This window comes from Nyctereutes procyonoides, unplaced genomic scaffold (genome assembly GCF_905146905.1).
Source record: "Nyctereutes procyonoides isolate TBG_1078 unplaced genomic scaffold, NYPRO_anot_genome, whole genome shotgun sequence".
Taxonomy (NCBI): Eukaryota; Metazoa; Chordata; class Mammalia; order Carnivora; family Canidae; genus Nyctereutes; species Nyctereutes procyonoides.
Genome location: NW_026575140.1, coordinates 84,035,133 through 84,050,253, shown reverse-complemented (window position 1 = coordinate 84,050,253; position 15,121 = coordinate 84,035,133). Strand labels below are relative to the sequence as shown.

At 35.3% G+C, this 15,121-nt stretch overlaps 1 protein-coding gene across 6 annotated transcripts in view; it reads left to right on the top strand.

Moving 5' to 3' along the window:
- Positions 1-15,121, top strand: part of ARHGAP32 (Rho GTPase activating protein 32) — a 265,244-nt gene that overhangs the window by 174,316 nt on the left and 75,807 nt on the right. For all 6 annotated transcript variants that reach the window (XM_055304940.1, XM_055304939.1, XM_055304936.1 and 3 more), the window contains 3 exons: positions 953-1,045; positions 2,207-2,329; positions 3,981-4,058. In XM_055304940.1, coding sequence (XP_055160915.1) covers positions 953-1,045; positions 2,207-2,329; positions 3,981-4,058 — 294 coding nt within the window. The remainder of the gene's footprint in view (positions 1-952; positions 1,046-2,206; positions 2,330-3,980; positions 4,059-15,121) is intronic.

The window sequence follows — 15,121 nt, the reverse complement described above, 5'->3', positions numbered from 1 at the left end:
AGGACAAAGTAGAGACCTCCTCAGTAATGCAAGAACTGACACAGCAGCAGGATCTCAGGAATGTCTTAAAACCACAGATTCTTTTGTATCATAGGAAACCTCTAAGTTCATCTCTGTTTCCCATCTCCACCTACTTGTCACATTTTCCCTTCTCAGGTTGTCTCAGGACATGGCCAGTGCAGAATGATCCCAAGTTTTTAATCTCTTTTTTTTAAGACAGCCGGCAGAATGAGTTGAAATTTTGTATCATAACTCCTAATTCCTGCAGTAACTCTTGTTAGGCCAGCTAATGTTCAGTAACATTTCTGGACCAATCCATGGACCCATGGTGTGCAGTTGCATATGAACATGGCTGTCCTGTCACAGCTGCATGCATGGAAGATTATAGCAGGTCTTGAAGAGTTTCAAGGTAGCCAGGGGGAAGCTGAGCAGAAAAGCCACATTTCTCTCTGCTATAATTATCTTTTTGTATTTTCAGCATAAGAATACAGATGGCAGTAGGGTTAGAAGCTATACAGTGGTATGACCCCTTATGATTAGAAGCTAGCAGTTAAGGTTCTTCACAAGACAGGAGATTTTTTTTAAATTTTTTTATTTATTTATGATAGTCACACAGAGAGAGAGAGAGGCAGAGACACAGGCAGAGGGAGAAGCAGGCTCCATGCACCAGGAGCCGATGTGGGATTCGATCCCAGGTCTCCAGGATCGCGCCCTGGGCCAAAGACAGGCGCTAAACCGCTGCGCCACCCAGGGATCCCAAGACAGGAGATTTTTATATAAGTGCTTGTGGTTTCACTTTATAGAACTCTCAACCTTCTGTGAAGAATCTCGTAGAACTATTAAAATGCCTAAAAATCTGCAGATTTTTTCCCCAGAAACAACCAGTTTATACCAGTTACTTAGAGTGCTGTATTGACTTTGAGTTACCACTGAATCTTCTTTTTCTCTTTAGTCTGTTACTCAGATGCTTATGGCTTACCTATCCCGCCTTTCAGCTATTGCTGGCAACAAGATCAATTGTGGACCTGCCCTTACTTGGATGGAGGTATTATCTAATTGACCTTTTATCAGAATTTATTTTTAAACTGTCTACTTAAAAAATTTAACTTTAATTAAAGTTGGATAGCTATCAAGTTTCAGGAATCAAAGAAATGGAGTTTATTCTCATTTTTTGGAAGGATAGATAATGTGATACATTAAGGTTTTTTAATATTTTATTTATTTATTCATGAGAGAGAGAGAGAGAGAGAGAGAGATAGGGGCAGAGACACAGGCAGAGGGAGAAGTAGGCTCCATGCAGGGAGCCTGATGTGGGACTCAATCCTGGGTCTCCAGGATCATGCCCTGGGCTGAAGGTGGCGCTAAACCGCTGAGCCACCCAGGCTGCCCCATTAAGGTTTTTTTTTTAACCCAAATCTATCCTTCTTTGAGAATCCAGGAAACTAATTTAAATATATCTTGTGAATTGCAATGGCACTTCTTATATTGGTGTTTAATGTATTAATGTGTACATTTAGCAAGGTATATAAATACATATTTATACATATGTGTATATGTATACATATACATGTATATGTATACATATACATATATAAATACATTTATATACATATGTATATAAATACATAAATATATGTATAAATATATATGTAACTTACTTGGTAATTGAAAATATTTTTTCATTTTTTTATGAACAAGAGAAAATTTGCCTTTTAAAGAGTCCAATTTAAGATTAAGTATTGAATATTATATTATATATGTTAGATATTTCTTCTTAATTTGCATATTTAAAGTTATAGTATTCCCTTCTTCCAGTGGAAATTGAGAAGATAAGATGGAAAATAGAAAGAATATGGAACTTAGAGCCAGGCCTACTTACATTGAGATATTGGCTCTTCCAATATTGGTTGTGTGATTTTGGACAAATTATTTAATTTCTCATAGATTACATAATCTCTTTTAGCTTTAGCATCTTTAAATGATGATAATGATGATAAGTACCTTTTAGAGTTATGAGGATTAAATTAAATCATATTCTTTGCACAGCAAAATGACTGACATACCTTAAATAATAAATAGTAGTTGTGTTTTTAAGATTCTTTGGGTTATGGTTTCTCTAAATAAAATTGAATCTCTTTCATAGATAGAGAAATTTTTGCAAGTCCCATATCTTTAACCATCTCATAGTTGATTTTCTTTGTTATAGATTGATAATAAGGGAAATCATCTTCTAGTTCATGAGGAATCATCCATTAACACTCCTGCTGTTGGTGCTGCCCACGTTATCAAGAGGTACACTGCTCGGGCCCCTGACGAACTGACTTTAGAGGTAAATAACTAAAGACTCTGTGTGTCAACTCAGGCCCTTTTGCCATATAGCCTGGAATGCCATCTGTTTGTATTTAAGAACCATACTCATCCTTGAAAATTTGGCTTATGTCTCTCCTGTTTCTTCTAGGAAGTCATCCTTGATCTTCTCCCTACTTCATGCAAATGCATATCCCCAAATAGCCTGGATTGGCATTTCTTTTTTCTTTCTTAGTTACTGTATTTCTTTCTCTCTCTCTCTTTCTTTCCTTTTTTCTTTCTTTCTTTCTTTCTTTCTTTCTTTCTTTCTTTCTTTCTTTCTTTCTTTCTTTCTTTCTTTTCTTTCTTCTTTCTTCTTTCTTTTTCCTTTCTTTCTTATTTTATATTTAAGTAATCTCTACGCCTGCTTTGGGGTTCAAACCCACAATCCTGAGATTGAGTCACATGCTCTACTGACTAAGCCAGATAGGCACCCCTCTATCTGACATTTCACTTATTACACTGAATCATAATTGTTCTCCCATTTATCTCCATGATCTTCTTGAGAGCCAGGTCTCAGTCTTCTGTCTTTGTGTTTTTAGTACCTAAAAATGATACCCAAGGATACTTTCTTCTCATTGTTTATTTATAGATTGAGTTAAAGAACAGATGAAAAATGAAATGAACATTTCTTGCTATCAGATGCAAAGGAGGGGAATTAAAAATGCTAACAGTTATTCAGCTTAACAAAAAACAATATAAATTTTTAGGTTCTTTTTTTTTTTAAATTTTAGGTTCTATACACAAAGGAATGTATGTCTTAAAAGATGCTGTGTCTGTTAGCAAATGTGGCTTTGTGAAGATGACTCTTTCATGGCCTGAAAAATTAGTTGTTAATATACAAAGAAAAATTCTAAAAGCAACATGTATGCCATGAAGTACTTGACTACGTTTTATCTCAGAACTCATCACTTATTTTGGTTGAAGAGTGAAACTTCTGTTAAGTATATTGTTAAGAACTATTATTATGATTTTTATATTTGTGATTTTGTAAAGGTTTGTATAAACTCACTAGTTTGTTTTTTTAGAGTGAAGAAAGTAAGATCTTTGGTGGAAATGTTATATTGTACCATCTATTGAAAAAGGTGTAGTTGCCATCAAATTTTAAACTTACTAAGAATAACCAAGTAATTATTGACATTGCATGCCTTTGTTAAATGATTAAAGAAAATATATCAAGTGCTCAGCATAGTACGTGGCACTTGATAAGCACGCACTAAATGTGTATTAATAAACATTGTGGTTGTTCCAAATACGAGTATTTTAACCTGCTCCTCATAAGTGGGTCTGATCACTTTTAGTAACAGTAACAATATTTTAACAGAAGTAGTGATGATGGTATGATGCTTGGCATTCAAAAATCGTATGCTATATATTTGGCTTTCTGAAGTTACTGCACATATGTTAGTTGGATCCCAGTCTTTACGCTGCTTAACTCTTTTTAGACCTCTTCTTTACAAATGGTTAAGATTATTAAATTTTTTACTGAAAAAAGTGTCAAGTTTTTCCAGAAAATTAGCCAGAGAATAAGGATTCTACTTTAACTCTTTGTTCTAGCTCAGATTTAAATTCTAGGCATAACAGTTGGTTTAAAATTTGACTAAAAATATTTCACTTAAAATTTTTTCTTGTAGGTGGGAGACATCGTTTCTGTTATTGACATGCCCCCAAAAGTGTTAAGTACGTGGTGGAGAGGCAAGCATGGATTTCAGGTAGGCAACACAGAACTAGGTGTGAAGAAGTTAAAAAAAAAATTTGTTTATTCTTTTTTTTATTTTTTTTATTTATTTATGATAGTCACACAGAGAGAGAGAAAGAGAGAGGCAGAGACATAGGCAGAGGGAGAAGCAGGCTCCATGCACCGGGAGCCCGACGTGGGATTCGATCCCGGGTCTCCAGGATCGCGCCCTGGGCCAAAGGCAGGCGCCAAACCTCTGCGCCACCCAGGGATCCCCAAATTTGTTTATTCTTCAGTAATATTTCTCTTTACAGCATGTACTGGCAGTGGACTTTGTTAGGAGAAGTAGAAAAATATATATGATATTAAACTTGGATTTCCTTTTCTCTAGTTACTCTTGTAGTTGTTTTATCTCCTTCATCTTTTTAAAATGGTGATATAACCAAAGTATGAACAGAATCATAGGCCTGATGACCACTTTTAGATTATCAGGTGTGTGACTCTGCCTTGCTTTTGATAGTGGTTTTAAATCATGATTCATATGTATTCTCTGGTTTCTAGAATTAAGTCCATTTGATCAATATTTTTCCTTACAAATGTAACTGTTAATTTAAACAAATGTTAATTCAGACCAACAGCAGCATCTGAAGCAGTCTCATTTCTTTTTTTATATATGCCTAAATCCTTTGAGAACTGATTCTGACAGCTTTAGATTGAGTAACATCCATTTCCATGGGATTTACATGTTTTCTTTAATATGTCAGAACTATCCTTAGAGGGGCATCTGAAAATACCTTAAAATTGCATCTTTAGTATATAACCTATGGATTTATTGGGTCTTTTTATAAGTGTCCTAAAATGCTACATAAATAAAATGTGCATGCAATATAGCTAGAAATGTTGTATACATTTCTTGAGCTTTAACTACATATTAAATAGAAACCACTATTAGGTTTTTATAAAATGTGTCTTATTAAACAATAATCATACTGTTTAAAATAATATAGCATGGTGGTTAAGAGCACAGGCTTTGGTGCCAGATTTCCTGGGTGTTGTGCTGTGTTACCTTGAACATGTTAATTTTACTTCTCTATGCCTCAGTTTTCCTCATTTGTAAAATGGGGATTGTAGGACTCTTCATTGCTTCATAAGATTATGGTAAAGATTAAATGTGTGAGGATAAAATATATAAAGTACATAGAATAGGCCCGATGCATTTTTTCCACTCAAAAAATGTTGATTTTTAAGTTTAAATGATTCTGTGTGGTTTTTTTTAAAATAAATTTAACTTTATCTACCCTTTTGTCTATTTTAAAAGCACTTGTAGCAGTTTAAGTTGGTGATTAAGACCAGAAAAATCATATCCATATTATACCACAAATTTTCTTATTTGGGTGATTGGGGTCTTTCATATGTGCTCTTCTTTCTTAATTGCTATGCATAATTGGTACTTTTGATTAAATATAAAGCTAAATAGGATTATCTTTTCTCCTATTAAGGGGTCACTTCTCCATGTTCATAAACTTTAGAGCCTAGAAGATAATAAAAAAATAAATTTGGCTTTCAGATGGCAGTTACGTTTTTTGATATTTCTGCCTTATAATCTTAGACAAGTCATCTGCTTTCTTTGTACTTTAGTTTCTTCTTAATTGGAGAGTTCCACTTAACAATCTCTCAACAGGCCTTCTCAACGTTTTCCTTCTATTGTAAAAATGGTAGCAGGTGTTCCCTTCTTTCATACGACAAATATTTATTGAGAGCTAACTCTCTGCTAGGTATAGATTTATCCTCCTTTTTTATTTAGAGTCACACAAATTAGTTTCTTGCCTAAACAGACTATTTAAAAATATATATATAAATTAACAATTGTTAAAAATTAGCTTATTGCCAAAACAAATTATTTAAAATAAAAACAGATTTTTAAGTTTAAAGGATTTATTTGTAATTGATAAAGGTTTTTTACATAGCATTGCTATGTTTTTCATTCTAATTGGTTTTAGAAGGACAATCATTTCTGTTGAAAGCATGTTGGAAAATACGGATTTGAGGAGTTGATTGTGTTGGGGGGGGTGTCACCCATAAAACTAGGAGCTGTCTTTAAATGTCATTGCCAAAACTTCATTTATAAAAGGAATCTAGTACTTTAAGGAAATAATCCACACAATTCATTCTTCCTTGATGTTCCTAAACACTTGTCCATTTGTAACATTGCCTCATGGTTTATTGCAGGGGGAGGTGTGAGTGAGAAAGTTTGTATGAGGGACGCCTGGGTGGCTCAGCAGTTGGGTGCCTGCCATTGGCTCAGGGTGTGATCCCAGGATCTGGGATTGAGTCCCACATCAGGCTCCCTGTGAAGAGCCTGCTTCTCCCTCTGCCTATGTCTCTGCCTCTCTCTCTCTCTCAATCTGTGTCTCTCATGAATAAATAAATCTTAGGATCCCTGGGTGGCGCAGCGGTTTGGCGCCTGTCTTTGGCCCAGGGCGCGATCCTGGAGACCCGGGATCGAATCCCACGTCGGGCTCCCAGTGCATGGAGCCTGCTTCTCCCTCTGCCTGTGTCTCTGCCTCTCTCTCTCTCTCACTGTGTGCCTATCATAAATAAATAAAAATTTAAAAAAAAATAAATAAATCTTAAAAAAAATCTTAATAATAAAAAAAGTTTGTATGGAGCATCTGTTATGTGCAAAGTATTGCGGGCACTTTATATACAATGTTTTCTTTAATCTTCACAAAACTATTAACACCCTTTTTTTGGAGGGACGATAGTTTGAAAGGGTTAATAAACAACCAAGATGCCAAATCAGTAAGTGATGTAGTAAGGAACTCAAATTTATGTCTGCTCAGTCACTCAGTCATTGCCCAAGGAGCACCAAGCATGATTTCTGCATTTACTCTCATATTATGAACTTTATCCTCAGTTTTCTACCCTATAGAAAGGAACATCTTCCCTTTTCAGCCAGCAGGGAATGTTGTAAAAGTTAACCAACAAAGCATGGTTAACCATAACCATACAGGTTTACTGGTGGAAACTTTGCTGTTACCATGTGTTATGTTTTTATGTAATGATTAATATATTGTAGCTGGGGGAAAACTCCTCTTCATGCTATTTGTGATGTTCTCTACCTGTGTTCGGTATTTTTAATTGGTGAGCATATGCCCTTCCTTAATCAACTACTTTGTTGAGAGAAGAAGATAATTAAAATTTATTCCATATATATGATAATTATAGATGAGATCCCTGATTTTTAATATGAAATAACTAGAATAATGGCTTAGTCCACTGGTTTTCATATATATATATATATATATATATATATATATATAAATTTAGATTCAGTTAACCAGCATATAGTAGATTATTAGTTCCCACATACTTTATTTATTTATTTATTTATTTATTTATTTATTTATTTATGAATGATAGTCACAGAGAGAGAGAGAGAGGCAGAGACACAGGCAGAGGGAGAAGCAGGCTCCATGCACCGGGAGCCTGATGTGGGATTCGATCCCGGGTCTCCAGGATCGTGCCCTGGGCCAAAGGCAGGCGCTAAACCGCTGCGCCACCTAGGGATCCCCCACATACTTTTTTAACTCTGTCTGAATTGTTAATCAGACAGAAGCTTACACAGAACCTCAATGTGAGAAAAGGCAACAGTGGAATTGCCCTGGTTAGTTGAAGTCAGGCACCCTGGGTGTTAAACCCTGTGGAGTATGTCTGATTGACCTTCCTTGGGCATCCTGCAGCATCTCAGAGGAGCCTCAGTAGAGCTGTGTACAAACATCACCACTGGAAAACCACTTGTTTAGGTTACCAGTATACCTTACTTTATGTAGTGGATGTATTACATCTCAGACTATTTTATAATTTTAATTTTTAAAAGCCAGTTCACATTCTAAAAATGTTAGAGAAACTTGTTTTTTATAAGAACATTTTTAAAAAGATTTTATTTGTTTTAGAGAGAGAGTGTGAGCAGAGGGAGGAGCAGAGGGAGGAGCAGAGGGAGGAGCAGAGGGGGAGGGACAAGCCAGTTCCATGCCAAGTGCAGAGCCTGACGTAGGGGCTGGATCTCACTACCTTGAGATCATGATCTGAGACAAAAATCAAGAGTCAGACACTGGACTGACTCAGCCACCTAGAGAACTTAGAACCACCTAGAAAAATATAAGAACATTTTTTTGTGACTTTTTTTAGAAGGATAATATTCAGATTTTAAAATTTCTCTATGTAAATTATGTCTGAATTCTTAGAATTTCATATATTATGGTATAGATGAGTGATAGTTCAGAATGCAAATAATCACAAATATTACTTAGGTGAGTTTTTTTTTCCTACTATTGAGTATTGCTATTCCTTAGGTTCATCTCTTCCTTCCTTTTTATATTAGGTGCTGTATTAGTTGACTGGGCCTGCTATAGCAAAATACTGTAGACTGGTTGACTCGAATAATAGGGATTTATTTTGTCAGGCATTCTGGAGGCTGAAGTCCAAGATCAAGGTGTTGTTAGAGTTGGTTTATTCTGAGGTCTCTCTGCCCAGCTTACCGATGGCTACCTTCTCACCGTGACTTCACATGCTCTTTGCTCTTGTGTGCACATATCCCCAGTGTCTCTGCCTGTGTCCTAATCATCCCTTCTTATAAGGACATCTGTCAGATTAGCATAGGCACACTCATATGAATTCATTGAATCTTAATTACCTCTTTAAAGACCCTGTCTCCAAATACAGTCACATTCTGTGATACTGGGGGTTAGGGCTTCAACATATGAATTTGGGGGGGGGGATATAGAATTCAGCCCATCATAGGTGCCAACCAACCCTAAAGGGCTGGTTGGAAGGCCCTTCAGGGACCCTCTCACATAGACTTGATAAGGAGCAGGGACCTAACAGAGCCAGCTGTCCTCTAGGCTCCTACCTAGCAGGCACAGCTTAGAGGCATTGGCCATAACTGCTGAGAGTTTGAGGGCTTTGGGAGGAAGGAGCCCTGGAAATGGCTGTTCCATGGGTGCTCTGCCCCTCAGCTCCCATCCTCAAGTAGCAAGGAGGCTGGGGAGCATCTGACGGAGCCCCTCTCATTCTCACAGGTTGGTATCGGGTAACTTACTGCGTTCATGGAAGAAGGCCCTCTTGACTCTGAGCACCATGCCCATGGCAGAACAAGGAAAGCAAATAGTCCTTAGTGTTCTCCTCCAGACCTCTTAGATGCATGGTAGATTCAGAGCCCAGCCAGATTCCCTGAGTTCTAGGAAGGTTTCCTGGAGGAGGTGACTTTGGAATGCAGTCTTATACATTTCTTCTAAGGACAGGATGTCCAGATGACCAGGACACACAAGTTAGACATGAAACAGCCTGTACCTAACTCAACTGATCTGAACATACAGATGGACTTTGTGAACTGTGCTTTGTCATTGAACCATGAGGGAGGACATACCAGAGCAGGAAACCTGTGCCTTTCCTTTGTATTGCTGTGAACTCATGCTGTACAGTTGCTGGGTTATGACTTTATTTTAAATAAAATAATTATAATTAATAGACCTTAATTTTTAGTACAAATTTACAGAATAATTGAGCAGATAGTATACAAAGTTTCATATAATCCCCCATCCCCCAACAGATATAGTTTCTCCAATTATTACATCTTGCTTTATAAATTCATTGTGTAAAATTGCCAATATGGTGATTTTTATTGGCCACCAACTGATTTGCAGAGATTATAGACAGAACAGAGTAAGTCCTGTTTCTAGAAGAGTTGCCTGTTCTAATGCTCCTCAGATCCTTGGCCAAAATCACATGGATACAGAATATATGGGTATATATATATATATATATATATATATATATATATATATATATATTACAGAATGTCAGTTTACATCCTGCCCCACAACGATTGAAATAGTTTTGGGGATTGCTTTTTTGTTATAAATAAACCAAATTTCATACATTATCATTAACTATAGCTCATTGTTTACATTAAGGTTCAGTCTTTTGATATATAGTTCTGTGGGTTTTTTAAAAAAAATTTTTATTTATTCATGAGAGACAGAGAGAGAGAGAGAGAGAGAGGCAGAGACACAGGCAGAAGGAGAAGCAGGCTCCTCACAGGGAGCCCGTTGTGGGATTCGATCCTGGGCTGAAGGCAGACACTCCACTGCTGAGCCGCCCAGACGTCCCCTGTGGGTTTTAATAAAGGCATAATGATATGTATCAACCATTACAGCTTCTTACAGAGTAGTTTTGCTGCCCTAACCCCTGTGCTCTACCTTTTCATCCTTCTCTCCCCATAACCCCTGATAACTACTAATCATTTACAGTCTCCATAGTTTTGCCTTTTCCAAAACATCATGTAGTTGGAGTCATGTAGTATGTAGCCTTTCCAGTTTGGCTTCTTTCACTTAGCAGTTTGCATTTAAGGTTCTTCCATGTCTTTTCATGGTTCAATAATTCCCTTTTTGTCACTAATATTAATTGTTATGAATGTGCCAGAGTTTATTTTTCCATTCATTATTAAAGGACATCTTGGTTGTTTCAAGTCTTTGGCAGTTATTAATAAAGTTGTTATAAACATCCATGTGCAGGTTTTTGTGTGGATATAAGTCTTCAGCTCCTTTGGGTAAATACCAAGGAGCGCAGTTGCTGGATCATATGGTAAGCCTATGTTTAGCTTTGTTAAGAAACCACCAAGCTGTCTTTCAAAGTGGTTGTCCCATTTTGCATTCCTACCAGCAATGATATTGTTCAGCATTCTCACCAACATTTGATAGTTCTCAGGTTTTTGGTTTTTTTTTTGGGGGGGGGGTTAGCCATTTTAATAAGTGTGTAGTGGTATTACATTGTTATCTTAATTTGCAAATAAAATCCAGGTTACAGCATTTAATAATATACTTAAGGGTGTTTTACTGCTGTCTTTCTTTCTTCTATTATAAGTAATTATTTCCTTTACCTCTGATTTTCAAACTTTAGTATACTCAAAAGTCACCTGGGGAATCTTGTTAAAGTGTAAAGTGCAGGAACTAAGCCCAAAAATTCTCTCAGTGGTTGTGCGATAGGATGTAAAACCACATTTTTATCTGTCATTCTGGCCCAAGTATTCTCAGACAACTCTTCTAGAAGCATTGCTTGTTCTGTGCTCTAGGTAAGCTTTGCACATCATCTGGTGGTTGATAAAGATTTTGCCAAGTTCTAGTTTGTGTATTGTTTTAGACCATAATTTAGCTGTGGGAACAGAAGGATTAGTTCATCCATGTGTTTTAATTATACCGTGACTCTGTTTCTTTTCTTAAACTTCTGGGAGTAGGAAGTGTGAAATTATATTAACTATAGTAATTTGAAATTCTGAAATCTGTTTTTACTTTGTTTCCTAAAGTATATACTGAATCTTTTACCCTTGTTTTATGAAGTGTTTCATCATAGAATGTACGTAAGCAAAAAAACACAAAACACAAAAACCACAGCTATTTTATTTTCTCATTTTAAAAACTAAATGGACTCAGATTTTGTGTCTGGCTATAGACCCTTCTTGGAAAAATGAGGTAAGATGTCTGGAGAGCCCTTTTTCTTAGGTAAAAGTCATAACACAAATATAAAATGTTAGTGTCTTTGAGGATTATTGGTTTGTGTAGGCAGTATCTCAGAGTTTCATCTGGGAGCTGTTAGCATCAGAATGATTGGAAAAACATGTTAAAGCTAGGGATTACCAATTAGAATCTTAGGGGATGGGGACAGGATTAAGAGTTTTATCAAGTTCTTTAGATAATTATGAAGCCAAAATATGATAACCATGGAGCAGCCTCCCATTGTTTATCCTGTACATAGATAAAAGAAGAAATTAAACACAGTTTAGCAAATGTTCTCTTTTCCACCTTGGAAATTTTTCTTTTTTTTCATTTAAATTTGATTTGCCAACATAAAGCATAACACCCAGTGCTCATCCCATCAAGTGCCCGAGGAAATCTTTCTTAAAACACGTTTGGGATGCACTTAATTTAATGGATAGAATACCACTTAGAGATTGACAGGATTTTATACAGTTCACGTTCTCTTAGTTCTCCCCAAGATGGTAAAGGATCAGCTTTTTAATTTTTCATAGTTGCCCTAGAGTGTCATGCGAGTATCCTTGTGCACAAATATGAGAGAAGCAATTCTTTTTTTTTTTTTTTTTGAGAGAAGCAATTCTTGAATAAAACACTGTCCTTACCTCAGGAGTTTAATGTTGTTCTAAATAACTTATTTTCAGAAAAGTATTACTTATTCAAAGGGACGATATTTGGAAGCCTGTCCCTTGTAGTAGTTCAATGGAGGAAGGAGGTTTACCTGTGCATTTATAAAAAGACCATTTATTTATTTGTTTATTTAAAGACCGTATATTTACATATGGGATCCAAAGCTGTGCCTTTTCATTACTTAGTATTAGATGGGGCACAGTACTTCCTCTCTTGCTTGATTTTGGGAGATCATATAAATTTTGATTTATAATGTTAAATAACTTCAAGGAAAGGGAGAATGTGAATAAAAGCAATTGTAAGACTTCTTCAGTGCTTTTTAAGTGCACTGTTCTAAGTGCTTTGCATTGACCTTTAATTCTTACAGCTCTGTGAAGAAAGTACTGTTACCTCCTACTGATGACAAAACTAAAGCATGGAGTAAAACAACTAACCCATTGTTATTCTGCTGTTTAATACCAGAGCTTAGATCAAATCCTAGATATTCTGGGCAAAGAAGAGATCATGGTAGTAATTTAATGAACCAGTGGTGGCTTGTACTTGTTGACTTGTAGGAATCATAGGTTTCTTTAGCAGCAAGAATGATAGTGGATCATCTCATCCTAACCTGTCATTTAAAAATTACAGAAATCTAGAGACAAAAGATTTAGAAAAATTGTTTTGATTCACAAAGACAGTACATACTGGTACAGCCAGGACCAGTTTGTAAGCTTGGTGAGTTCCAGTTCTGTATTTTTTTCCTCCTTGGATCATAAAAAGATACAAATTTTCCTAAATTATTTTTCATATTTCTTGTTGCTGTTTTTATTTTTCTCATTAGTGCAATTGCCATTAGCAACTGCCATTGATACCTTATATTTGTTTCTTGATAACCTTTTGCTAATTTATAACATCAAAGCATGTCCTACCAAATGATATTTAAACATTCAGTTTCATGGAAATTATTGATAAAATGGCCTAGATCAGTAGTTCTTAACCTTAAACGCTTCATACCTTCATTATAATAAATATTTTCTAAAATCCTTCCATATTTATGAAATGAAATTTATAGATGATGTAACTACATACAAACAGATTTTCAAAGAAAGCAATATAATTTTTGGCATATAATACAGAAGAAATACAAGTATGTTGTGTATATAAAATATACAATATATATTTGAAATATAAATATTTGGGAAAACTCCATGAAAATCTTTAATTCTTAGTGTAGTCCATAGACTAGCAGCATTAACATCAGTCAACAAATACAATAAAATCTATTTATAATAGAGATGAAACACTTGGTGATATATCTGAAGACAATATGAAAGAGCTCAACTAAGAACAGTAAAGTATTTTTGAGAAAAATCAAAGAATATCCAAAGAAGGGAGCAATATAATTTATGTGTGGGTTGGAAGTCTTTACATTGTTAAGATGTCATTATTCTCCACGTAGATCCCAGTCAAAATCTCACCAAAGTTTTTTGTAGAAATTGATAAGCAGATTAATTCATATGGAAATACAAAGGAGCTAGAATAGAATAGCTAAGATAAATTTGAAAAACAACTAAGTTGGAGAACTAACATTGATTTGAAGACTAACTGTAAAGGTACAGTATCAAGAGAGTATGTTATTAGTGGAAGGATAAACAAATAGAATAATGGAACAGAATAGAGTCCAGAAATAGACCCATACATACATGAACATATGATTTTCAACAAAAGTTCAAATCAATTCAGTGAAAAATACATGGTCTATTTTACATATAGTATTGGAACAGTTGTTCATATGAACAAATGTTCATATGCCTGCATTACAAAACAAAACAAAACACTTTGATTTGTTTCTTAAACTGTCTGCAAAAATGAGCTCAAAATGAATTATATACCCAAATATAAAGCTTAAAGTACAAAGCTGCTCAAAGAAAACATAGGGAAAACTTCTGTGACTTTGGGTTAGGCAGAGATTTCTTAGATGCAACATGAAATAATTCATAAAATAATAGTTTGAATTTCATCAAGATTGGAAACTTCTCTTTGAAAGAGATGACTGGTGAGACAATAAAAAGAAAGCTACAGACTGAGAAAAAATATTGGCAGTTATTATTGGCAGTAAAATTTTGAGTATGTTCTGACAAAGGACTCATATTCAGTACATACTCATTAGGAAACAGAACTCAATTTTAAAAGTAGGCAAAGCTCGAAACACTTCACTGGAAAGATATGTCAAATAAACACATAAAGACATGCTGATTGTCATTAGTTATTAGAAAAAAATGCAAATTAAAATGACAGTGAGATATTGCTACATACTTATTAGAATGATGGGGCTGTGGAAGGATTGAAACAGGGTTGGTGAGAATGTAAGATACTACTATTTGGAAAACAGTCAGTCTATCAGCTTCTTAAATTAAGTAGACACCTACTACATGATCCAGCCATTCCACTCCTAGATTATTTTCCAAGAGAAAAAGAAAGCCTATATCCATATGAAAACTCATATATGAATGTTCATAGAAGCTATTTATATAATAGCCCCAAACTGGAAACATATTTTATCAACAAATGATTAATGGGTAAACAAATGATGCTGTCTTTACAATGAAATATTACTCAGGAATAAAAAGGAATGAATTGCTGATCCATACAACTACATCAGTGGTCCTCAGAATAAGTATGCTGAGTGAAAGAAAACAGAGAACAAAACAGTATATTCTTTTGACTCTATTCAAATACAATTGTAGGAAATGCAAAGTAACATATAGAGATAAAAAGTAGATCAGTGGTTGCCTGGTGAGCAGGGACAGGGGTTGGGTAGGGAGAGGGAGAGATTACAAAGAGATAAAAGGAAACTTTTTTGAGGTTGATGAATACATTCAGAATCTTGACTGTAGTT